This window comes from Bombina bombina, chromosome 4 (assembly GCF_027579735.1).
Source record: "Bombina bombina isolate aBomBom1 chromosome 4, aBomBom1.pri, whole genome shotgun sequence".
NCBI classification, from domain to species: Eukaryota; Metazoa; Chordata; class Amphibia; order Anura; family Bombinatoridae; genus Bombina; species Bombina bombina.
Window position 1 is genome coordinate 794703194 of NC_069502.1, and position 26404 is coordinate 794729597.

At 40.0% G+C, this 26404-nt stretch overlaps 1 protein-coding gene across 4 annotated transcripts in view; it reads right to left on the reverse strand.

Moving 5' to 3' along the window:
• Positions 1–17495: 17495 nt before the first annotated feature.
• Positions 17496–26404, reverse strand: part of LOC128656998 (gastrula zinc finger protein XlCGF57.1-like) — a 149518-nt gene continuing 140609 nt past the window's right edge. For all 4 annotated transcript variants that reach the window (XM_053711211.1, XM_053711213.1, XM_053711210.1 and 1 more), the window contains one exon: positions 17496–18763. In XM_053711211.1, coding sequence (XP_053567186.1) covers positions 18003–18763 — 761 coding nt within the window. In that variant the 3' untranslated portion in view covers positions 17496–18002. The remainder of the gene's footprint in view (positions 18764–26404) is intronic.

A 26404-nucleotide genomic window follows, 5' to 3' on the forward strand; every position in this document is an offset into this window, starting at 1 on the left:
TTTGAATTCTTAGGATTAGGACACAATGAAGGAACAACAATTTCTCTACTAATGTTGTTAGAATTAACAACCTTAGGTAAAAATTTAAATGAAGTCCGCAACACTGCCTTATCCTGATGAAAAATCAGAAAAGGAGATTCACAAGAAAGAGCAGATAACTCAGAAACTCTTCTAGAAGAAGAGATGGCCAAAAGGAACAGAACTTTCTAAGAAAGTAATTTAATGTCCAGAGAATGCATAGGTTCAAACGGAGGAGCTTGTAAAGCCCTCAGAACCAAATTAAGACTCCAAGGAGAGATTGACTTAATGACAGGTTTGATACGAACCAAAGCGTGTACAAAACAATGAATATCAGGAAGATTAGCAATCTTTCTGTGAAAAAGAACAGAAAGAGCAGAGATTTGTCCTTTCAAGGAACTTGTAGACAAACCCTTATCCAAACCATCCTGAAGAAACTGTAAAATTCTAGGAATTCTAAAAGAATGCCAGGAGAATTTATGAGAAGAACACCAAGAAATGTAAGTCTTCCAGACTCGATAATAAATCTTCCTAGACACAGATTTACGAGCCTGTAACATAGTATTAATTACTGAGTCAGAGAAACCTCTATGACTAAGAATCAAGCGTTCAATTTCCATACCTTCAAATTTAATGATTTGAGATCCTGATGGAAAAAAGGGCCTTGAGATAGAAGGTCTGGTCTTAACGGAAGAGTCCACGGTTGGCAAGAGGCCATCCGAATGAGATCCGCATACCAAAACCTGTGAGGCCATGCTGGAGCCACCAGCAGTAGAAACGAACGTTCCATTAGAATCTTGGAAATCACTCTCGGAAGAAGAACTAGAGGCGGAAAGATATAGGCAGGATGATAATTCCAAGGAAGTGACAACGCGTCCACTGCCTCCGCCTGAGGATCCCTGGATCTGGACAGATACCTGGGAGGTTTCTTGTTTAGATGAGAGGCCATCAGATCTATTTCTGGAAGTCCCCAGATTTGAACAATCTGAAGAAATACCTCTGGGTGAAGGGACCACTCGCCCGGATGTAAAGTCTGGCGACTGAGATAATCCGCTTCCCAATTGTCTACATCTGTGATGTGAACCGCAGAGACTAGACAGGAGCTGGATTCCGCCCATACAAGTATCCGAGATACTTCTTTCATAGCCTGAGGACTGTGAGTCCCACCCTGATGATTGACATATACCACGGTTGTGACATTGTCTGTCTGAAAACAAATAAACGACTCTTTCTTCAGAAGAGGCCAGAACTGAAGAGCTCTGAAAATCGCACGGAGTTCCAAAATAGTTATTGGTAATCTCGCCTCCTGAGATTCCCAACCCCCCTGCGCTGTCAGAGATCCCCATACAGCTCCCCAACCTGACAGACTCGCATCTGTTGAGATCACAGTCCAGGTTGGACGAACAAAAGAAGCCCCTTGGACTAAACGATGGTGATCTATCCACCACGTCAGAGAGTGTCGTACATTGGGATTTAAGGATATTAATTGTGATATCTTTGTATAATCCCTGCACCATTGGTTCAGCATACAAAGCTGAAGAGGTCGCATGTGAAAACGAGCAAAGGGGATCGCGTCCGATGCAGCAGTCATGAGACCTAGAATTTCCATGCATAAAGCTACCGAAGGGAATAATTGAGACTGAAGGTTTCGACAGGCTGAAACCAATTTCAGACGTCTCTTTTCTGTTAGAGACAAGGTCATGGACACTGAATCTATTTGAAAACCTAGAAAGGTTACCCTTGTCTGAGGAATCAAGGAACTCTTTGGTAAATTGATCCTCCAACCATGTTCTTGAAGAAACGACACAAGTCGATTCGTATGAGATTCTGCAGAATGTGAAGACTGAGCAAGTACCAAGATATCGTCCAAATAAGGAAATACCGCAATACCCTGTTCTCTGATTACAGCGAGAAGGGCACTGAGAACCTTTGAAAAGATCCTTGGAGCTGTTGCTAGGCCAAACGGAAGGGCCACAAACTGGTAATGCTTGTCTAGAAAAGAGAATCTCAGAAACTGAAAATGATCTGGATGAATCGGAATATGAAGATATGCATCCTGTAAATCTATTGTGGACATATAATGTCCTTGCTGAACAAAAGGCAGAATAGTCCTTATAGTTACCATTTTGAATGTCGGTATCCTTACATAACGATTCAATATCTTTAGATCCAGAACTGGTCTGAAGAAATTCTCCTTCTTTGGTGCAATGAATAGATTTGAGTAAAAACCCCAGCCCCTGTTCCAGAACTGGAACAGGCACAATTACTCCAGCCAACTCTAGATCTGAAACACATTTCAGAAATGCCTGAGCCTTCACTGGGTTTATTGGAATGCGAGAGAGAAAAAATCTCTTTGCAGACGGCCTTGCCTTGAAACCTATTCTCTACAATGTTCTGAATCCAAAGACTGTGAATCGAATTGATCCAAATGTCTTTGAAAAATCGTAACCTGCCACCTACCAGCTGTGCTGGAATGAGGGCCGCACCTTCATGTGGACTTGGGAGCTGGTTTTGACCTTCTAAAAGGCATGGATTTATTCCAGATTGGAGAAGGTTTCCAAACAGAAATTGCTCCTTTAAGGGAAGGGTCAGGCTTCTGTTCCTTATTCTGACGAAAGGAACGAAAACGATTAGCAGCCCTAAATTTACCTTTAGATTTTTTGTCCTGGGGCAAAAAGATCCTTTCCCCCCAGTAACAGTTGAAATAATAGAATCCAACTGGGAACCAAATAATTGATTACCTTGGAAAGAAAGAGAAAGCAAAGTTGACTTTGAAGACATATCTGCATTCCAAGTTTTAAGCCATAAAGCTCTTCTAGCTAAAATAGCTAAAGACATATACCTGACATCAACTCTAATGATATCAAAGATGGCATCACAAATAAAGTTATTAGCATGTTGAAGAAGTTTAACAATGCTATGAGTATTATGGTCTGATACTTGTTGTGCTAAAACCTCCAACCAAAAAGTGGAAGCGGCAGCAACATCAGCCAAAGAAATAGCAGGTCTAAGAAGATTACCTGAACATAAATAAGCTTTCCTTAGAAAGGATTCAATCTTCCTATCTAAAGGATCCTTAAAGGAAGTACTATCTGCCGTAGGAATAGTAGTACGTTTAGCAAGAGTAGAGATAGCCCCATCAACTTTAGGGATTTTGTCCCAAAACTCTAATCTGCCAGATGGCACAGGATACAATTTCTTAAACCTTTGAGAAGGAGTAAATGAAGTACCCATATTATTCCATTCCCTAGAAATTACTTCAGAAATAGCATCAGGGACAGGAAAAACTTCTGGAATAACCATAGGAGATTTAAAAAACTAATTTAAACGCTTAGTAGATTTAGTATCAAGAGGACTGGATTCCTCCATCTCTAAAGCGATTAAAACTTCTTTAAGTAAAGAGTGAATAAATTCCATTTTAAATAAATATGAAGATTTATCAGTGTCAATATCTGAGATGGAATCTTCTGAACCAGAAAAATCCTCATCAGAAACAGACAAATCAGAATGATGACGGTCATTTAAAATTTCATCTGAAAAATGAGGTTTTAAAAGACCTTTTACGTTTAATGGAAGGAGGAATAACAGACATAGCCTTCCTAATAGATTTAGAAACAAATTCTTTAATATTAACAGGAACATCCTGAGTATTAGATGTTGAGGGAACAGCAACAGGTAATGGTATATTACTAATGGAAATACTATCTGCATTAGCAAGCTTATCATGACATTTATCACAAACTACAGCCGGAGGAACAGTTACCACAAGTTTACAACAAATGCACTTAATTTTGGTAATACCAGCATCAGGCATCGTTTTTCCAGAAGTAGATTCTGATCCAGGGTCAATCTGAGACATCTTGCAATATGTAATAGAAAAAACAACATATAAAGCAAAATTATCAAATTCCTTTCAGTTTCAGGAATGGGAAAAAATGCCAGTGAATAAGCCTCTAGTAACCAGAAGCAATGAAAAAACGAGACTGAAATAATGTGAAAAAAAGGTGGAGACAAGAATGACCCCCACACTTTTTAGCGCCAAAAAAGATGCCCACATTATTGGTGCCTTAAATTTTTTGGCGCCAAGAATGACGCCACATCCGGTGACGCCGACATTTTTGGCGCAAAACGTCAAAAAAATTACGTAAACACGAACAACTTCCGGCGTCAAGTATGACGCCGGAAAAACAAATTTTGCGCCAAAAAAGTCTGCGCCAAGAATGACGCAATAAATTGAAGCATTTTCAGCCCCCGCGAGCCTAACAGCCCACAGGGAAAAAGGTCAATTCGAAAACAATTTTTAAGGTAAGAAAAAAATTGATTATTCATATGCATTATCCCAAATAATGAAACTGACTGTCTGAAATAAGGAATATTGATCATCCTGAATCAAGGTAAATATAAGTTTAAAGACATATATTTAGAACTTTATAAATAAAGTGCCCAACCATAGCTTAGAGTGTCACAAAAAAGACTTACTTACCCCAGGACACTCATCTACATATAGTAGATAGCCAAACCAGTACTGAAATGAGAATCAGTAGAGGTAATGGTATATAAGAGTATATCGTCGATCTGAAAAGGGAGGTAAGAGATGAATCTCTACGACCGATAACAGAGAACCTATGAAATAGATCCCGTAGGAGACCATTGAATTCAAATAGGCAATACTCTCTTCACATCCCTCTGACATTCACTGCACTCTGAGAGGAAAACCGGGCTCCAGCCTGCTGTGAAGCGCATATCAACGTAGAATCTAGCACAAACTTACTTCACCACCTCCACGGGAGGCAAAGTTTGTAAAACTGAATTGTGGGTGTGGTGAGGGGTGTATTTATAGGCATTTTGAGGTTTGGGAAACTTTGCCCCTCCTGGTAGGAATGTATATCCCATACGTCACTAGCTCATGGACTCTTGCTAATTACATGAAAGAAATCTGTCTCCACCTCTCCATGGGATATGTATTTGTTCCAATATTGTGCCTCTAAGGCACTTTGGGTCTTTGTTATGTTTCTTTTTGAAATGTCTAGAGACACTATGGCCTTTGTAGCCTGCCTCTATGTTTTTGAGATGTTCATGAAGTCTTTTTTTGTAAGGGCGTTTTGTACGTCCGATATACTGTAAATTGCATGTGCATTCTAAAAGATAGACTACATACGTACTTTTGCAATTAGTTAGAGTTTTGATTTGACAATTTTTTGGGGGAAATGTTTTTGAATTAACAATTTTTGTTGTTTTTTTTTCCCTTGTACGAATGTTCACAGCTTCTACAGTTAGCTCTATTACATTTAAAGAAGCCCTTTGTGTTTGAGGACAACCAGTTGTTTTTTTTAAAAGTATCTTTTAGTCTACTTGGAGCCAATATTTGTTTCAGACATCTGGGTTTTTTTTTAAAGCTATCTTTGGTGCAGTCCCTATACTTTTCTTTAGGAATTTGTCTTGTTCTAGTATTGGCCAATACTTTTTGAGAATTTTCTTGATTTTTGGGGCTGCTTCATTGTATGTGGTGACCTTTCCTATTTTTTTGGTACTAGTATTTGATTTTTCTTTCTTTGTAGTAAGTAATTGTTATCTATATTCTGTACTTTTTTGAATGAATTTTCTATCAAATTTTTTGGATAATTTTTCTGTAGTAATTTTTCTTTTAGTAATTGTGGATCCACGGTTTGTGGTGTCCACTATCCGCTCTCAGATATCCGTTGCAATCTGTGCTTTTGCGATAGAGTTTAGTGTAGATGTTTGTTTTTTCAGTAAACATAATCAAGTCTAAAAAGTTTAAAGGTTAAAGGAATTATTGTTAATATATTGTAAAAAACTGGTGGTGGTATCGCCTTCCCATATTAGTATGATGTTGTCTATAAATCTACCCCACCATATGATGTTTTCTTGGAAAGGGTTATTTTGGTAAATGTATGTGTCCTCCCAAAGTCCCATATATAAGTTAGCGTAACTGGGTGCCATGGTGGTACCCATAGCTGTTCCGCTAATTTGTAAATAGTATGAGTTGTCAAATTCAAAGTATTTTTTTCCAAAATGTTCAACAGACAAGTTAGTTTTGTTTAGAACCCGTTTTATTACTGCAATTCCCTTCTCATGGGGTATGCTTGTGTATAGGGAAGACACATCTAGTGTCATCCATTGATATGTTTCTTTCCATTCTATATTTTAAATTTTGGTTATGGTGTCAGTTGAGTCCCTGAGGTAGGATTTTAAATTTGGTACTAGTGGCTTTAAGAAAAAGTCAATGTATTCAGAGATTCTGGCTGTGAGTGAATCTATTCCTGAAACTATCGGTCGTCCCGGTGGGTTGACTAAACTTTTGTGGATTTTTGGTAAGTGATAAAAAATGGCTTTCCTTGGGAATTCATGCATTAGGTATTTGTGTTCATTTTTATTTAATAGATTCAGATGGTTAGCTGTATCTATCATAGAGTTATATTGTTTTATGAACATAGTGGTGGGATCGCCTGTACGTATTTTGGTCGTTCAGTAATCTATTTGCCTCAGTGAGATAGTCAGTCCTATTTTGTATGACTAATCCACCCCCCTTGTCTGCTTCCCTGAGTACAATGTCATTTAGTTCTTTGAATCTAAAGCTGTTTTTTCATGTTTTTTTAAGTTATCTTTTTTGATGGTGTAGTTTTCACAGAGAGATTGTAAGTCTCTCTGTACTAGTTCACTAAAAGTTGGAATTGCATTCCCTTTCGATTGTGTTGGGAAGAAGATAGAAGAGGGTTTTAGGTTAGAGTGTTTGTTGCCCTGAGTGTGTAGGAGAATTTCCTCATTATTATATAATTCCTCTAGGGTGTTTAATACTTCAAGGTCTGTGTCTGACATATTTTTTAGGAAATCAATGTTGTCCTTGGCATTGAGTTTTTCAAAATGTCTACATAGTGTAAGTTTTCTTATAAACGTATTAAAGTCAATAAATAAATTAAAGGGGTTGGGCCCTTTTGTAGGCGCAAAGTTTAACCCTTTTAAAAGTATGCCTAATTCATTTTCTGTGAATGAGTGTGTGGAGAGATTGAACATTTTTAGAAGTGGTTCTCTTGTTTGCCCCTCTTTGGGGTTCGAGGTTCTTCTTCTATTTCCCACCAATCTTCCTCCCCTTCTTCCTCTTCTACACCTTTTCTTTGGGTTTCCCATTGACCATTGCGGTCTTAGATTTATGTTTGAATCTTCTCTTTGATAATCTCTGAGTGGTTTTGTCCCTATAGAATTTGGTGTAGTATTTGGAAGATAGTTTCCTACCCATTCCTTTTCTAAAAAATGATGTTCACTAGCTGATCCTTTTTTAGCTATAGTCTTTCTGTTGTATTGGTTGTGTTTTGGTTCTTGGTGTCTATTTTGTTTCTGGTTGTAACTATTTGGTCCCAAATGTGATGAGTTCTGTTTCACACGTTTTTGATGATAATTCTGACATTCACAATTACTTGTGTTGTTTCTATAATGGTCTGAATGAGGAGGATTGTTTCCTACGTACAGTGTTTGATGGTGTCTAACCTCTGTGTTGGTTCTATTATGTTGGTGCATCTCATGTCCATTTTTTTGCCAGGAGACTTTTTTTCTGGGGGAATCTATTTTTTGGACCTCTAGGGTTACCGTTATTGTGTTGCCAATGTGTATTTTTGTTCTGTATATGGGTTTTATAAGAGTTTCTTCTTAAAGAAGTTTCTGAATTTTGTGATGCTTTTCTCACATATTGTTCTTTAGTGTTTTTTTGTGTATTTTTATTTATATTTGTATGGGTTTGATTTGATCTCCAGTACTAGTTATCGTTTACTCTATCATTGGTGGTATTTGGGAATGAAAATGTATCTTTTGAGGTTGATTGTACTGGAGAATTTATCTCTTCCCATACTTCTAGATCTTTATCTGTCTCTATATCATTTTTGTTCTCATTGGTGATTTCCTGCATTTCTAAGTAGTCTCTCAAGAATTTTTTCTTTTTCTTAGTGTCAATTGTTTGTTCAAATTTTTGCATTCTTTGTTTCTCTCATCTAGCTCTTTGTAAGTAGAGTCTCCCTTGTGTGCTTCTAGAATTTTTTTCATATCTAGTATTTCTGATGAAAGTTTGTCGACTTTATAATTCCTGTATTTAATAGCTATATTTATTAGAGTATATGAAGCTTCCTCTAGGGCAGTATCCCATTCAGTGAGGTATTCTATGTCATCCGGTTCAAAAATTGCAGATTTATATATTTTTAAACCTTTTGGTACTACTTTATATTTAATATATCCTTCCAAGTTAACGCTATCGTACCAATGTGAAAGTTGTTTTTTGCTTAGTTTTTCTATTTTGTCAAAAATTTCCCTAGGGTTCATATTTTGTTCAATGATCGTTTTGCTATCTTCATCTAGGTTGATTGATAGTTTTTTTACTTTGGTTTTTGGGTCAAAGTAATTACCAAATTCAAAACTATTGACCTCCATGGGAGTGTAAGTTTGAGTTTTGGTGTAAGTGTGTTTGTGTTTAAGCTGCTAGTTGGGGTATATCACCTGAGAAGGTGATGAGAATTATTTTGAATCAAGACGGTGCACCAACGCTAAAAAACTATAACACTTCGTATTTTTAAATTTTTCTGTTTTTTCTGTGCATTGGTCACTGTTATGTGTGTGCGTGCTGCCTATGATACAGTGTACCCTTGTCACTGTTGGTAAAGTATGATAGAAAAGAGAAAATCAAAGGGGCGCACAGCTAAATACTATAGGTATATGGGTATAGACAATGTTAATATGTTATGAGTTAGTTTGTCATAGGAGCAGAAAACATATGTCCATCAAGTAAACTTGTAGAGGAGATTATCTTTGGTATTTTCGACAATTCTTTGACTTTTTCTTAAAGCCACTAGTACCAAATTTAAAATCCTACCTCAGGGACTCAACTGACACCATAACCAAAATTTCAAATATAGAATGGAAAGAAACATATCAATGGATGACACTAGATGTGTCTTCCCTATACACAAGCATACCCCATGAGAAGGGAATTGCAGTAATGAAACGGGTTCTAAACAAATCTAACTTGTCTGTTGAACATTTTGGAAAAAAACTACTTTGAATTTGACAACTCGTACTATTTACAAATTAGCGGAACAGCTATGGGTACCACCATGGCACCCAGTTACGCTAACTTATATATGGGACTTTGGGAGGACACATACATTTACCAAAATAACCCTTTCCAAGGAAACATCATATGGTGGGGTAGATTTATAGATGACATCATACTAATATGGGAAGGCGATACCACCACCAGTTTTTTTACAATATATTAACAATAATTCCTTTAACCTACAATTCACCTCAAAAATTGAAAAAAATTAAATTGAATTTTTAGACTTGATTATGTTTACTGAAAAAACAAACATCTACACTAAACTATCGCAAAAGCACAGATTGCAACGGATATCTGAGAGCGGATAGTGGACACCACAAACCATGGATCCACAATATTCCGTATGGGCAATTCCAGCTCCTAAAAAGAAACTGCACAAAAGAGAGTGATTTTAATAAAGAAAAACATTACTCCCGAACTATCAGTTAAAAAGAAGTAAACGCCAAAATCTAAGACGTTTACTAACCCGACAGCACCTTAACATACTAAGGAACGTGTGATAACTCGAGAAGCCTAAACCCGACGTGCCCAATCCCAACGTGCAAAAAACAAAGAATGCCAAAACTAGCAGCACGCAAAGCAAGGGAAATAGTGAAGGAACTGTCACATGGTCATTTAGAATTACATATATAGAAACACTTTTAAACAGTTAAAAGTGCCCATAGAGTAGTTAAATGAGTGTCTATATAATAAAATATAGTTACCCATAGACACTTGTCCACTATCAAAACAAGTAGCAGACAGCCAAACCAGTACTGAAACATATTAGCAGAGGTTATGGAATAGGAGTATAATGTAGATCTATAAAAGGAGGCAGAAGACATGTCCCTGTGATCTATTATAGAGAGCCTATAAAGGGTTTCCCATGAGATGAAACCATTGTATCATAAACCATACATCCCTCTGTGCTCTGAAGGTTACTGGGCCTCAACATAGACTGAAAACGTCTTTCACTGAAGAACACATTGTCATGAATACCTCATGATTTAGATGCTAAGGGGTTAATTTTCTTTAAGCATGTGTGCTAGAAAACATTTGTTTTTCTAATAAGAACTGTGTTGCTGTGTTTTTAAGTTAATGCGTTTTCCCTTTGATCAGCCAGAAGCCCTTATAAATAAGCTTGAAAAGGCACAAGAGAACTTTATTGCCCCAACCTGTCAGCAAAGGGATTGATGAAACTCAGGACTAACATTGGGTCATTGAACAGCCTTGCATTAGTACTTTTATAAGTAATAATACCTTAGAAACATAAAGAATGCAATATATAAAGAATGCAATACTCCTCGCAACATCACTAAAAGATTGCCCCTTCTGTGTATATGAAATAGATGTACATAACAGAAATTATAAGGTGTTCTATAATTTTAGGCAAAGACTCAGGAATTTTTTGACTTTCATAAAAGTGAGGGGTTTCCTAGCCCTCTGGAAAGAGGGTGGGTCAAGTAATTTGATATCATGGAAATAGGTTTAAAATTTTGTGTTTTAACATTTTCAAGTGTTCATTCTTAATGGGAGGCTGTATACTACAGAGTGAGTGACCACCTTTTCCTGCCATCTCCATGGCACAGACAACTAAAGCTAGTAAAGTATAAGGTTTCTGTTATTTCTCCTTTTTTATTTTTAAAACTGTTTACTTGTGTATAATTCTATTTAACATCTTTTTATTAACAATGTACTGTGAATCATTTTTCGCATAATAAACATGCACTTATTAAGCTTTGGCCTTTGTCTAATATTTGAACCCCGATACTGAAAGAGACGAGTAGTATTATTACTTAGGTTATTTACATTTTATTTATGTTATTTATAACATTTTTTATAAAGTAATTTTATAATCAACTTCTGGAGTTTCCTTTTCATCATTTGCTGTTCACAGCAATCATCAGAGCAGAGGATACCTTTAGTTTGCACGTGCACTGGGCCACTGTAATATACCCAGTAAGCTTCATTTGCACTACTGTGTGCATCACATATTGTGAATATCCATCTACTTGGAGTAGCTTATGGGCTTTATATATGAAACTGTTCTGCACTAGGAGTCGCCCTCTTCTCCCTTCCTATTTTATTGCTAAATTGTATTCTGGGAGTTAAATTGTTAGTCTGGGTTTTTCTTTAGGATTTCCCATAAATATATCGTAAGTGGTGGCAGCTTAGAGATAGTTTTAGTTTAGTTTGGGTAGCAAGAAAAGGGGAATTTGGGCATTTTATTTAAATAAGTCTAGGTCAGACTAGAGAGTGTTATTAACCCTTGCACCCACTGAACTAAGTCACAGGTTTGCCTGGAGTGGCTGGACTGTGAAAGTAGAAAGGGTCTGTTAACCCTTTCTGTGCCAAACAAGTGACTGGTGCAGGGTTGGTTAACCCTGGTCGTCACAACATGCACATCATCATTCTTTAAACACCTCCAGTGAAGGGAAAGTAAAAAACATAATTTATGCTTACCTGATAAATTTATTTCTCTTGTAGTGTGTTCAGTCCACGGGTCATCCATTACTTATGGGATATATTCTCCTTCCCAACAGGAAGTTGCAAGAGGATCACCCAAGCAGAGCTGCTATACAGCTCCTCCCCTCACATGTCATATCCAGTCATTCGACCGAAACAAGACGAGAAAGGAGAAACTATAGGATGCAGTGGTGACTGGAGTTATAATTAAAAATTTAGAACCTGCCTCAAAAAGACAGGGCGGGCCGTGGACTGAACACACTACAAGAGAAATAAATTTATCAGGTAAGCATAAATTATGTTTTCTCTTGTTAAGTGTGTTCAGTCCACGGGTCATCCATTACTTATAGGATACCAATACCAAAGCTAAAGTACACGGATGATGGGAGGGACAAGGCAGGAACATTAAACAGAAGGAACCACTGCCTGTAGAACCTTTCTCCCAAAAACAGCCTCCGAAGAAGCAAAAGTGTAAAATTTGTAAAATTTGGAAAAAGTATGAAGTGAAGACCAAGTTGCAGCCTTGCAAATCTGTTCAACAGAGGCCTCATTCTTAAAGGCCCAGGTGGAAGCCACAGCTCTAGTGGAATGAGCTGTAATTCTTTCAGGGGGCTGCTGTCCAGCAGTCTCATAGGCTAAGCGTATTATGCTACGAAGCCAAAAAGAGAGAGAGGTAGCCGAAGCCTTTTGACCTCTCCTCTGTCCAGAGTAAACGACAAACAGAGAAGAAGTTTGTCGAAAATCTTTAGTTGCCTGTAAGTAGAACTTCAGGGCACGGACCACGTCTAGATTATGCAAAAGACGTTCCTTCTTTGAAGAAGGATTAGGACATAACGATGGAACAACAATCTCTTGATTGATATTCCTGTTAGAAACAACCTTAGGTAAAAACCCAGGTTTAGTACGCAGGACTACCTTGTCTGAATGAAAGATCAGATAAGGAGAATCACAATGTAAGGCAGATAACTCAGAGACTCTTCGAGCCGAGGAAATAGCCATCAAAAACAGAACTTTCCAAGATAAAAGCTTAATATCAATGGAATGAAGGGGTTCAAACGGAACACCCTGAAGAATTTAAAAACCAAGTTTAAGCTCCACGGAGGAGCAACAGTTTTAAACACAGGCTTAATCCTAGCCAAAGCCTGACAAAAAGCCTGGACGTCTGGTTTCTCTGCCAGACGCTTGTGTAAAAGAATAGACAGAGCAGAAATCTGTCCCTTTAGCGAACTAGCGGATAAGCCCTTTTCTAAACCCTCTTGTAGAAAAGACAATATCCTAGGAATCCTAACCTTACTCCATGAGTAACTCTTGGATTCACACCAATATAAATATTTACGCCATATCTTGTGGTAAATTTTTCTGGTAACAGGTTTCCGAGCCTGTATTAATGTATCAATAACCGAATCCGAAAACCCACGCTTTGATAGAATCAAGCGTTCAATTTCCAAGCAGTCAGCCTCAGAGAAATTAGGTTTGGATGGTTGAAAGGACCCTGGATTAGAAGGTCCTGCCTCAGGGGTAGAGACCATGGTGGACAGGACGACATGTCCACTAGGTCTGCATACCAGGTCCTGCGTGGCCACGCAGGCGCTATCAGAATCACTGATGCTCTCTCCTGTTTGATCCTGGCAATCAGTCGAGGTAGCAACGGAAAAGGTGGAAACACATAAGCTATGTTGAAAACCCAAGGGGCTGCTAGTGCATCTACCAGCACCGCACCCGGGTCCCTGGACCTGGATCCGTAACAAGGAAGCTTGGCGTTCTGGCGAGATGCCATGAGATCCAGATCCGGTTTGCCCCAACGACGAATCGGTTGAGCAAATACCTCCGGGTGAAGTTCCCACTCCCCCGGATGAAGGTCTGTCGACTTAGAAAATCCGCCTCCCAGTTCTCCACGCCTGGGATGTAGATCGCTGACAGGTGGCAAGAGTGAGACTCTGCCCAGCGAATTATCTTCGAGACTTCCAACATCGCTAGGGAACTCCTGGTTCCCCCTTGATGATTGATGTAAGCCACAGTCGTGATGTTGTCCGACTGAAATCTGATGAACCTCAGTGTTGCTAACTGAGGCCAAGTTAGAAGAGCATTGAATATTGCTCTTAATTCTAGAATGTTTATCGGGAGGAGTCTCTCCTCCTGAGTCCACGATCCCTGAGCCTTCAGGGAGTTCCAGACTGCTCCCCAGCCTAGTAGGCTGGCATCTGTTGTTACAATCGTCCAATCTGGTCTGCGAAAAGTCATTCCTTTGGACAGATGAACCCGTGACAACCACCAGAGAAGAGAATCTCTGGTCTCCTGGTCCAGATTTAGCAAAGGGGACAGATCTGAGTAATCCCCGTTCCATTGACTTAGCATGCATAGTTGCAGCGGTCTGAGATGTAGGCGCGCAAATGGCACTATGTCCATTGCCGCGACCATTAAGCCGATTACTTCCATGCACTGAGCTACTGATGGGCTTGGAATGGAGTGAAGGACACGGCAAGCATTGAGAATCTTTGATAACCTGGACTCTGTCAGGTAAATCTTCATCTCTACAGAATCTATAAGAGTCCCTAGAAAAGGGACCCTTGTGAGTGGTAACAGAGAACTCTTCTCCACGTTCACTTTCCACCCATGCGACCTCAGAAATGCTAGAAATATCTCTGTATGAGACTTTGCATTTTGAAATCTTGACGCTTGTATCAGAATGTCGTCTAGGTACGGAGCCACCGCTATGCCTCGTGGTCTTAGTACCGCCAGAAGTGAGCCCAGAACCTTTGTAAAAATTCTCGGGGCCGTAGCTAACCCGAAGGGAAGAGCTACAAACTGATAATGCCTGTCTAGAAAGGCAAACCTTAGGTACCGATAATGATCTTTGTGAATCGGTATGTGAAGGTAGGCATCCTTTAAGTCCACTGTGGTCATATATTGACCCTCTTGGATCATGGGTAGGATGGTCCGAATGGTTTCCATCTTGAACGACGGAACCCTTAGGAATTTGTTTAAGATCTTTAAGTCTAAGATTGGTCTGAAAGTTCCCTCTTTCTTGGGAACCACAAACAGATTTGAATAAAACCCTTGCCCCTGTTCCGTTCGCGGAACTGGGTGGATCACTCCCATCACTAAGAGGTCTTGTACACATTGTAGAAATGCCTCTTTCTTTACTAGGTTTGTTGATAACCTTGACAGATGAAACCTCCCTTGTGGAGGAGAAATTTTGAAATCCAGAAGGTATCCCTGAGATATAATCTCAAACGTCCAGGGATCCTGTACATCTCTTGCCCAAGCCTGGGCGAAGAGAGAAAGTCTGCCCCCCACTAGATCCGTCTCCGGAAAGGGGGCCCTGTCTTCATGCTGTCTTAGGGGCGGAAGTAGGCTTTCTGGCCTGCTTGCCCTTGTTCCATGACTGGTTGCCTTTCCAACCCTGTCTGTAACGAGCAGTAGTTCCTTCCTGTTTTGGAGCGGAGGAAGTTGATGCTGCTCCTTCCCTGAAATTACGAAAGGCACGAAAATTAGACTGTTTGGCCTTTGATTTGGCCCTGTCCTGAGGAAGGGTGTGGCCCTTACCTCCAGTAATGTCAGTAATAATTTCCTTGAAGCCGGGCCCGAATAAGGTCTGCCCTTTGAAAGGAATGTTTAGTAGTTTAGACTTAGAAGTTACATCTGCTGACCAGGATTTAAGCCATAGCACTCTGCGCGCCTGGATGGCGAATCCGGAATTCTTAGCCGTAAGTTTGGTTAAATGCACTACGGCATCCGAAACAAACGCATTAGCCAGCTTAAGGGTTCTAATCTTGCTCAAAGATTCATCCAATGGTGCTGTGCGAATCGCCTCTTCCAGAGACTCAAACCAGAATGCCGCTGCAGCAGTGACAGGCGCAATGCATGCAAGAGGCTGTAATATAAAACCTTGTTGAACAAACATTTTCTTAAGGTAACCCTCTAATTTTTTATCCATTGGATCTGAGAAAGCACAGCTATCCTCCACCGGGATAGTGGTACGCTTGGCTAAAGTAGAAACTGCTCCCTCCACCTTAGGGACCGTCTGCCATAAGTCTTGTGTGGTGGCGTCTATAGGGAACATTTTTCTAAATATCGGAGGAGAGGAAAAAGGCACACCGGGTCTATCCCACTCCTTGCTAATAATCTCTGTAAGCCTCTTTGGTATAGGAAAAACGTCAGTACACACCGGTACTGCATAGTATTTATCCAGCCTACATAATTTCTCTGGGATTGCCACCGTGTCACAATCATTCAGAGCCGCTAACACCTCCCCTAGCAACACGCGGAGGTTCTAAAGATTAAATTTAAAATTTGAAATTTCTGAATCCGGTCTCCCCGAATCAGAACCGTCACCCATAGAATGAAGCTCTCCGTCCTCATGTTCTGCAAATTGTGACGCAGTATCAGACATGGCTCTCGTGTCATTGGCGTGCTCTGTCCTTAACCCAGAGCTGTCGCGCTTGCCTCTTAACTCGGGCATATTGTATAATACTTCTTTCATAACATTAGCCATATCATGTAAAGTGATTTGTAAGGGCCTTGATGTACTTGGCGCCTCAATCTTACGCACCTCCCGAGCGTGAGACGAAGGTACTGACACGTGAGGAGAGTTAGACGGCATAACTTCCCCCTCGTTGTCTGGTGATAATTTCTTTATCGGTACAGATTGACTTTTATTCAAAGTAATATCAATACAATTGGTACACATATTTCTATTGGGCTCATCGGCTTTTAAACATAATGAACAAGCAGATTCCTCTGTATCAGACATGTTTAAACAGACTAGCAATGAAGCTAGCAAGCTTGGAAATTACTTCAATAAGTTTACAAGCAATATAAAAAACGCTGCAGCGCTTTTTTTTTTTTAAAAAACACAATTGAATAACAAAGAACTAGTTCAGTTATAGTCAACAATTCTTTAAATGTATTAATTAGCAGAGGATTGCACCCATTAGCAAAAGGATGATTAACCCCTCAGTACCCAAAACGGATATCAAATTAAGATTTAACGCTTTTATCACAGTCAAACACACTGTCACAGGTCTGCTGTGACTGATTACCTCCCTCAAAAACGAATTTTGAAGATCCCTGAGCTCTCTGGAGAAGTCCTGGATCAAAGAGGAAGAAGCAGGAAGACTGTGCTAGAATTTTAACTGCGCAACAAGGCGCTAAAAAAGGTCCCTCCCACTCCTATTACAACAGTGGGAGACCTGATATAACGGTTTCTATGCAGAAATATACGTTAGCCGTGTGGAAAAAAATCATGCCCAAAAAATTTTATCACCAAAGTACCTCACAAAATGATTAACATGCCAGTAAACGTTTCAAAAAACAACATTTCAGATGCTGTGTAAAGTTATTACTAAGCCTGCTACCAGTCGCTTCTACTGCAGTTAAGGCTCACACATTATATCAGTATTAACAGTATTTTTTCAGTCAAATTCTAGTCCCTAGAAAATAACTCTACTGTGCATACATTTATCAGCCTGATACCAGTCACTACTACTGCATTTAAGGCTGTACTTACATCATACGGGTAACAGCAGTGTTTTCTTAGTCAATTCCATTCCCAGAAAATATTGTACTGCACATACCTCATTTGCGGGAGACCCCGCATGCTATTCCCATTTTCTGAAGTTACCCCACTCCTCAGAATGTCGAGAACAGCCAGTGGATCTTAGTTACGCCTGCTAAGATCATAGAAAACGCAGGCAGTTTCTTCTTCCAAATACTGCCTGAGATAGAAAAACAGCACACTCCGGTGCCTTTTAAAATAACAAACTTTTGATTGAAGAATAATTAAGTAAAAATTCCAGCTCCTCTCGCGACCTCCTTCTTTGTTGAGGGTTGCAAGAGATTGACTGGATATGACATGTGAGGGGAGGAGCTGTATAGCAGCTCTGCTTGGGTGATCCTCTTGCAACTTCCTGTTGGGAAGGAGAATATATCCCATAAGTAATGGATGACCCGTGGACTGAACACACTTAACAAGAGAAACTAACGTATGTGTGAGGTGGGAGGGGTTATATAGTTATTGGGGTTTGGGAATCTTTGCCTCCCCCTAATGGAAGAGTAATTCCCATGAGTAATGGATTAGGGGTCCTCACCAGCTGTATGAAGAAAAAAATATATATTTTTGTTATATTTCAGCACAACACAATTTTATGCTAGGGGGGACTATCCTAAATCAGATAAGGGCTTTTGGAAGGCTCTTGCGCATTTTAAGTTAATGTAGGGCTTTACCCTATACAAAACATGACAATGCTTTCTCTCCCATATTATTGCGCATCAGAAAATTTATAAGTTGTAACTTCTGAGCAAAACCTTTTCCACATTTAGAACACGGAAATCCTCTCTCTCCTGCATGAAATTTTTGATGAGTAACAACATTTCCTTTGCTGGTAAAACATTTTCCATATTCAAAATATGAAAATGCTTTCTATCCTGTATGAGTTTTCTGATGTCTAATAAGAGTTGATTTTAGAGCAAAGCATTTCCCACATTCAGAACATGAAAATGCTTTCTCACCTGTATGAATTTTCTGATGTGCATTAAGAGCTGATTTCTGAACAAAACATTTCCCACATTCAAAACATGAAAATTCTTTTTCTCCTGTATGTATTTTCTGATGTGTAATAAGATATGATTTCCAAGCAAAATATTTTCCACATTCAGAACATGAAAATGCTTTCTCACCGGTATGAATTATCTGATGTGCAATAAGAGCTGATTTCTGAACAAAACATTTTCCACATTCAAAACATGAAAATGCTTTCTCTCCTGTATGTATTTTCTGATGTGTAATAAGATATGATTTCCGAGCAAAACGTTTTCCACATTCAGAACATGAAAATGCTTTCTCTCCTGTATGAATTTTCTGATGTGTAACAAGAATTGATTTCTCAGTAAAACACTTCCCACATTCAGAACATGAAAATGCTTTCTCTCCTGTATGTATTTTCAGATGTGTAATAAGATACGATTTCCGAGCAAAACATTTTCCACATTCAGAACATGAAAATGCTTTCTCTCCTGTATGAATTTTCTGATGTCTTAAACAATTTGAATTCCTGGTAAACATTTTCCCACATTCAGAACATATATTTCCCATGTTGCGTCTTTGATTTTCAGGAAGATTGAAACAAGCATCTGTATTTTCACCATGGCTAGGACTAGGATTACTGCAGTTTGTAAATTCACCTGTTGATAAGAAATACAATGGGATTAATGTTGGTTATTAATTATATAATTAGTATATTTTCAGGACATTTCAACTGTGATGAATGAGCGTCTACCACAGGAGTAAAGGGCAGGCTATGACCCTACACCTTTCCCTAGCTTCATAGTAAAGGGCAGGCTATGACCCTACACCTTTCCCAAGCTTCATGCTAATGCTTAAAGAACCAGTAAATACAGTAGGTTTGCATAATCAACAAATGCATAATAACAGGACAAAACAATATCTCTTAGTATGAACTTCAAATGAGTAGTAGATTTTTGTTTGGACAAATTTCAAAGTTATGTCTATTTCCACTCCTCCTAAATCATGTGACAGCCATTAGCCAATCACAAACGCATATACATATATTCTGTGAATCAGTAGGAGTTGGGGACTCAAAAAGTAAATATAAAAAGAATGCGCACAATTTGTTAATGGAAGTAAATGGGAAAACTATTTAAAATTGCATGATCTATCTGAATCATGAAAGTTTAATTTTTAACTTGAGTGTCCTTTAAGGGCAGTTTACTAGACATTAAATAATATTTTTTATTCATTTTATAGCAAACATTATAAAAAAACATGTAACAAAAATATTTCCAGAAGATCTCAGATCCAAAGATTGTACAGATGTAGGAAAACACATAAGAATCACTTATACAAAATCTCTAAAAGACCACTATCCTAATATTCCACTATCCTAATATTTGCAAAAAACAAAACTAAACTAAACGCTATATAGCAATTAAGTGATTAAAAAAACCATGAATTATGCTTACTTTATAATTTTCTTTTCTTCCGATGGAAAGAGTCCACAGCTGCATTCATTACTTTTGGGAAATAACTTAATTTATGTAAGAACTTACCTGATAAATTCATTTCTTTCATATTGGCAAGAGTCCATGAGCTACTGACGTATGGGATATACAATCCTACCAGGAGGGGCAAAGTTTCCCAAACCTCAAAATGCCTATAAATACACCGCTCACCATACCCACAATTCAGTTTAACGAATAGCCAAGTAGTGCGGTGATAAAGAAAGGAGTAAAAAGCATCAACAAAGGAATTTGGAAATAATTGTGCTTTATACAAAAAAATCATAACCACCATAAAAAGGCTGGGTCTCGTGGACTCTTGCCAATATGAAAGATATTCATTTATCAGGTAAGTTCTTACATAAATTAAGTTTTATTTCATGTAATTGGCAAGAGTCCATGAGCTAGTGACGTATGGGATAGCAATTCCTAAGATGTGGAACTCCACGGAAGAGTCATTAGAGAGGGAGGGATAGAATAATAACACCCATTTTCCTCTGAAAATTAATCCACAACCCAAAAACATAATATATGCTTACCTGATAAATTTATTTCTCTTGTAGTGTATCCAGTCCACGGATCATCCATTACTTGTGGGATATTCTCCTTCCCAACAGGAAGTTGCAAGAGGATCACCCACAGCAGAGCTGCTATATAGCTCCTCCCCTCACTGCCATATCCAGTCATTCGACCGAAACAAGACGAGAAAGGAGAAACCATAGGGTGCAGTGGTGACTGTAGTTTAATTAAAATGTAAACCTGCCTTAAAAGGACAGGGTGGGCCGTGGACTGGATACACTACAAGAGAAATAAATTTATCAGGTAAGCATACATTTTGTTTTCTCTTGTTAAGTGTATCCAGTCCACGGATCATCCATTACTTGTGGGATACCAATACCAAAGCTAAAGTACACGGATGATGGGAGGGACAAGGCAGGAACTTAAACGGAAGGAACCACTGCCTGTAGAACCTTTCTCCCAAAAACAGCCTCCGAAGAAGCAAAAGTGTCAAATTTGTAAAATTTTGAAAAGGTGTGAAGCGAAGACCAAGTCGCAGCCTTGCAAATCTGTTCAACAGATGCCTCATTTTTAAAGGCCCAGGTGGAAGCCACAGCTCTAGTAGAATGAGCTGTAATCCTTTCAGGGGGCTGCTGTCCAGCAGTCTCATAGGCTAAGCGTATTATGCTCCGAAGCCAAAAGGAGAGAGAGGTTGTCGAAGCTTTTTGACCTCTCCTCTGTCCAGAGTAAACGACAAACAGGGCAGATGTTTGACGAAAATCTTTAGTAGCCTGTAAGTAAAACTTCAAGGCACGGACTATGTCCAGATTATGCAAAAGACGTTCCTTCTTTGAAGAAGGATTAGGACACAATGATGGAACAACAATCTCTTGATTGATATTCCTGTTAGAAACCACCTTATGTAAGAACCCAGGTTTGGTACGCAGAACTACCTTGTCTGAATGAAAAATCAGATAAGGAGAATCACAATGTAAGGCAGATAACTCAGAGACTCTTCGAGCCGAGGAAATAAAAAACAGAACTTTCCAAGATAAAAGTTTAATATCAATGGAATGAAGGGGTTCAAACGGAACTCCCTGAAGAACTTTAAGAACCAAGTTTAAGCTCCACGGGGGAGCAACAGTTTTAAACACAGGCTTAATCCTAACCAAAGCCTGACAAAATGCCTGGACGTCTGGAACTTCTGCCAGACGCTTGTGCAAAAGAATAGACAGAGCAGAGATCTGTCCTTTTAAAGAACTAGCTGATAAGCCTTTGTCCAAACCCTCTTGGAGAAAGGACAATATCCTAGGAATCCTAACCTTACTCCATGAGTAACTCTTGGATTCACACCAATGAAGATATTTACGCCATATCTTATGGTAGATTTTCCTGGTGACAGGCTTCTGAGCCTGTATTAAGGTATCAATGACTGACTCGGAGAAGCCACGCCTTGATAGAATCAAGCGTTCAATCTCCATGCAGTCAGTCTCAGAGAAATTAGATTTGGATGATTGAAAGGACCTTGTATTAGAAGGTCCTGCCTCAGAGGCAGAGTCCATGGTGGAAGAGATGACATGTCCACTAGGTCTGCATACCAGGTCCTGCGTGGCCACGCAGGCGCTATCAGAATCACCGATGCTCTCTCCTGTTTGATTTTGGCAATCAGTCGAGGGAGCAGAGGAAACACATAGGCCAGGTTGAAGAACCAAGGAGCTGCTAGAGCATCTATCAGCGTTGCTCCCGGGTCCCTGGACCTGGATCCGTAACAAGGAAGCTTGGCGTTCTGGCGAGACGCCATGAGATCCAGTTCTGGTTTGCCCCAACGATGGACCAGTTGAGCAAACACCTCCGGATGGAGTTCCCACTCCCCCGGATGAAAAGTCTGACGACTTAGAAAATCCGCCTCCCAGTTCTCTACGCCTGGGATGTGGATCGCTGACAGGTGGCAAGAGTGAGACTCTGCCCAGCGAATTATCTTTGAGACTTCTAACATCGCTAGGGAACTCCTGGTTCCCCCTTGATGGTTGATGTAAGCCACAGTCGTGATGTTGTCCGACTGAAATCTGATGAACCTCAGTGTTGCTAACTGAGGCCAAGCTAGAAGAGCATTGAATATTGCTCTTAACTCCAGAATATTTATTGGGAGGAGTTTCTCCTCCTGAGTCCACGATCCCTGAGCCTTCAGGGAGTTCCAGACTGCGCCCCAACCTAGAAGGCTAGCATCTGTTGTTACAATTGTCCAATCTGGTCTGCGAAAGGTCATACCCTTGGACAGATGGACCCGAGAAAGCCACCAGAGAAGAGAATCTCTGGTCTCTTGATCCAGATTTAGTAGAGGGGACAAATCTGAGTAATCCCCATTCCACTGACTTAGCATGCATAATTGCAGCGGTCTGAGATGCAGGCGCGCAAATGGCACTATGTCCATTGCCGCTACCATTAAGCCGATTACTTCCATGCACTGAGCCACTGACGGGCGTGGAATGGAATGAAGGACACGGCAAGCATTTAGAAGTTTTGATAACCTGGACTCCGTCAGGTAAATTTTCATCTCTACAGAATCTATAAGAGTCCCTAGGAAGGAGACTCTTGTGAGTGGTGATAGAGAACTCTTTTCCACGTTCACTTTCCACCCATGCGACCTCAGAAATGCCAGAACTATCTCTGTATGAGACTTGGCAATTTGAAAGCTTGACGCCTGTATCAGGATGTCGTCTAGATACGGAGCCACCGCTATGCCTCGTGGTCTTAGAACCGCCAGAAGTGAGCCTAGAACCTTTGTAAAAATTCTCGGGGCAGTGGCCAACCCGAAGGGAAGAGCTACAAATTGGTAATGCCTGTCTAGAAAGGCAAACCTTAGGAACCGATGATGATCTTTGTGAATCGGTATGTGAAGGTAGGCATCCTTTAAGTCCACTGTGGTCATGTACTGACCCTCTTGGATCATGGGTAGGATGGTCCGAATAGTTTCCATTTTGAATGATGGAACTCTGAGGAATTTGTTTAAGATCTTTAGATCCAAGATTGGTCTGAAGGTTCCCTCTTTCCGTCTGCGGAATTGGATGGATCACTCCCATTACTAGGAGGTCTTGCACACAGCTTAGGAATGCCTCTTTCTTTATCTGGTTTGCTGATAACCTTGAAAGATGAAATCTCCCTTGTGGAGGAGAAGCTTTGAAGTCCAGAAGATATCCCTGAGATATGATCTCCAACGCCCAGGGATCCTGAACATCTCTTGCCCACGCCTGGGCGAAGAGAGAAAGTCTGCCCCCCACTAGATCCGTTTCCGGATAGGGGGCCGTTCCTTCATGCTGTCTTGGGGGCGGCAGCAGGCTTTCTGGCCTGCTTGCCCTTGTTCCAGGACTGGTTAGGTTTCCAGGCCTGTCTGGAATGAGCAACAGTTCCCTCTTGTTTTGAAGCGGAGGAAGTTGATGCTGCTCCTGCCTTGAAATTTCGAAAGGCACGAAAATTAGACTGTTTGGCCTTTGATTTGGCCCTGTCCTGAGGAAGGGTATGACCCTTGCCTCCAGTAATGTCAGCAATAATTTCCTTCAAGCCAGGCCCGAATAAGGTCTGCCCCTTGAAAGGAATGTTGAGTAATTTAGACTTTGAAGTCACGTCAGCTGACCAGGATTTAAGCCATAGCGCCCTACGCGCCTGGATGGCGAATCCGGAATTCTTAGCCGTTAGTTTAGTCAAATGAACAATGGCATCAGAAACAAATGAGTTAGCTAGCTTAAGCGTTCTAAGCTTGTCAATAATTTCATTCAATGGAGCTGTCTGGATGGCCTCTTCCAGGGCCTCAAACCAGAATGCCGCCGCAGCAGTGACAGGCGCAATGCATGCAAGGGGCTGTAAAATAAAACCTTGTTGAATAAACATTTTCTTAAGGTAACCCTCCAATTTTTTATCCATTGGATCTGAAAAAGCACAACTGTCCTCAACCGGGATAGTGGTACGCTTTGCTAAAGTAGAAACTGCTCCCTCCACCTTAGGGACCGTCTGCCATAAGTCCCGTGTAGTGGCGTCTATTGGAAACATTTTTCTTAATATAGGAGGTGGGGAAAAGGGCACACCGGGTCTATCCCACTCTTTGCTAATAATTTCTGTAAGCCTTTTAGGTATAGGAAAAACTTCAGTATACACCGGCACCGCATAGTATCTATCCAGCCTACACAATTTCTCTGGAATTGCAACTGTGTTACAGTCATTCAGAGCAGCTAATACCTCCCCAAGCAATACACGGAGGTTCTCAAGCTTAAATTTAAAATTAGAAATCAGGTTTCCCCGAGTCAGAGATGTCACCCACAGACTGAAGCTCTCCGTCCTCATGTTCTGCATACTGTGACGCAGTATCAGACATGGCTCTAACAGCATTTGCGCGCTCTGTATCTCTAACCCCAGAGCTATCGCGCTTGCCTCTTAATTCAGGCAATCTAGATAATACCTCTGACAGGGTATTATTCATGATTGCAGCCATGTCCTGCAAGGTAATCGCTATGGGCGTCCCTGATGTAATTGGCGCCATATTAGCGTGCGTCCCCTGAGCGGGAGGCAAAGGGTCTGACACGTGGGGAGAGTTAGTCGGCATAACTTCCCCCTCGACAGAACCCTCTGGTGATAATTCTTTTATAGATAAAGACTGATCTTTACTGTTTAAGGTGAAATCAATACATTTAGTACACATTTTCCTATGGGGCTCCACCATGGCTTTCAAACATAATGAACAAGTAGGTTCCTCTGTGTCAGACATGTTTAAACAGACTAGCAATGAGACTAGCAAGCTTGGAAAACACTTTAAAACAAGTTTACAAGCAATATAAAAAACGTTACTGCGCCTTTAAGAAACACAAATTTTCCCAAATTTTTAAATAACAGTGAAAAAATGCAGTTACACTAACGAAATTTTTACAGTGTATGTAATAAGTTAGCAGAGCATTGCACCCACTTGCAAATGGATGATTAACCCCTTAATACCAAAAACGGAATAACAAATGACAAAAACGTTTTTTAAACAGTCACAGCAACTGCCACAGCTCTACTGTGGCTTTTTACCTCCCTCAATACGACTTTTGAAGCCTTTTGAGCCCTTCAGAGAAGTCCTGGATCATGCAGGAAGAAGCTGGATGTCTGTGTCTGTAATTTTTGCTGTGCAAAAAAACCCCGCCAAAATAGCCCCCTCCCACTCATATTACAACAGTGGGAAGCCTCAGGGAACTGTTTCTAGGCAAAATTCAAGCCAGCCATGTGGAAAAAACTAGGCCCCAATAAGTTTTATCACCAAACATATGTAAAAAACGATTAAACATGCCAGCAAACGTTTTAAAATACACTTTTATAAGAGTATGTATCTCTATTAATAAGCCTGATACCAGTCGCTATCACTGCATTTAAGGCTTTACTTACATTACTTCGGTATCAGCAGCATTTTCTAGCAAATTCCATCCCTAGAAAAATATTTTAACTGCACATACCTTATTACAGGAAAACCTGCACGCTATTCCCCCTCTGAAGTTACCTCACTCCTCAGAATATGTGAGAAGAGCAAAGGATCTTAGTTACTTCTGCTAAGATCATAGAAAACGCAGGCAGATTCTTCTTCTAAATACTGCCTGAGATAAACAGTACACTCCGGTACCATTTAAAAATAACAAACGGGGGGTGGAGCCTGGATGAGCATGGTGGCAGACATGTAAAGTGTGAGCTCCTGCTGTAGTTTCAAGAGAAAGTGGGATTATAATTCTCAAAAGCTTGCAGGTCTGTTATAGGACATTAAATACACTTTACAATAGCAGACAGCAACCAAAAATGTGATCAGAAAACTGCAGATAAAGGAATTCAAGCTGGAAAAAGATTTTACAAGCTGCAGGGAAACAAGAAAAAGGAGCTACTCAGAAATGGAGACAGAAAAATCATCTCAGCATCAACAATAACCTGATACATCTCCACTAGAAGTCTGGTAAGCCTATAAACAATATACATGCTTAAGGATGATGAGAATATAACAGTTATAAAACTTTATATAGCCATGTGGGAATAAACTAAGATGGCCACCAGACAGGACTCCTAGCTAGCTGCTGAATATCACACAATGCCTAACAATCTATTTTAAACAGTGCAGAGGGAAATCAATACACAAATAAACCAGGTTGGTTTTAGCACTACATATAGTGATACTTAAGACTGAGGGAAATAAATATTAAGATAAAGCAAGTGTGGAGAAGTCAGTTCATAATCTTAACACAGCAGAGAAATGAAACAGTGACAGTTTGCACTTCTCCCTCATAACTTTTCCCAAGCTACAAT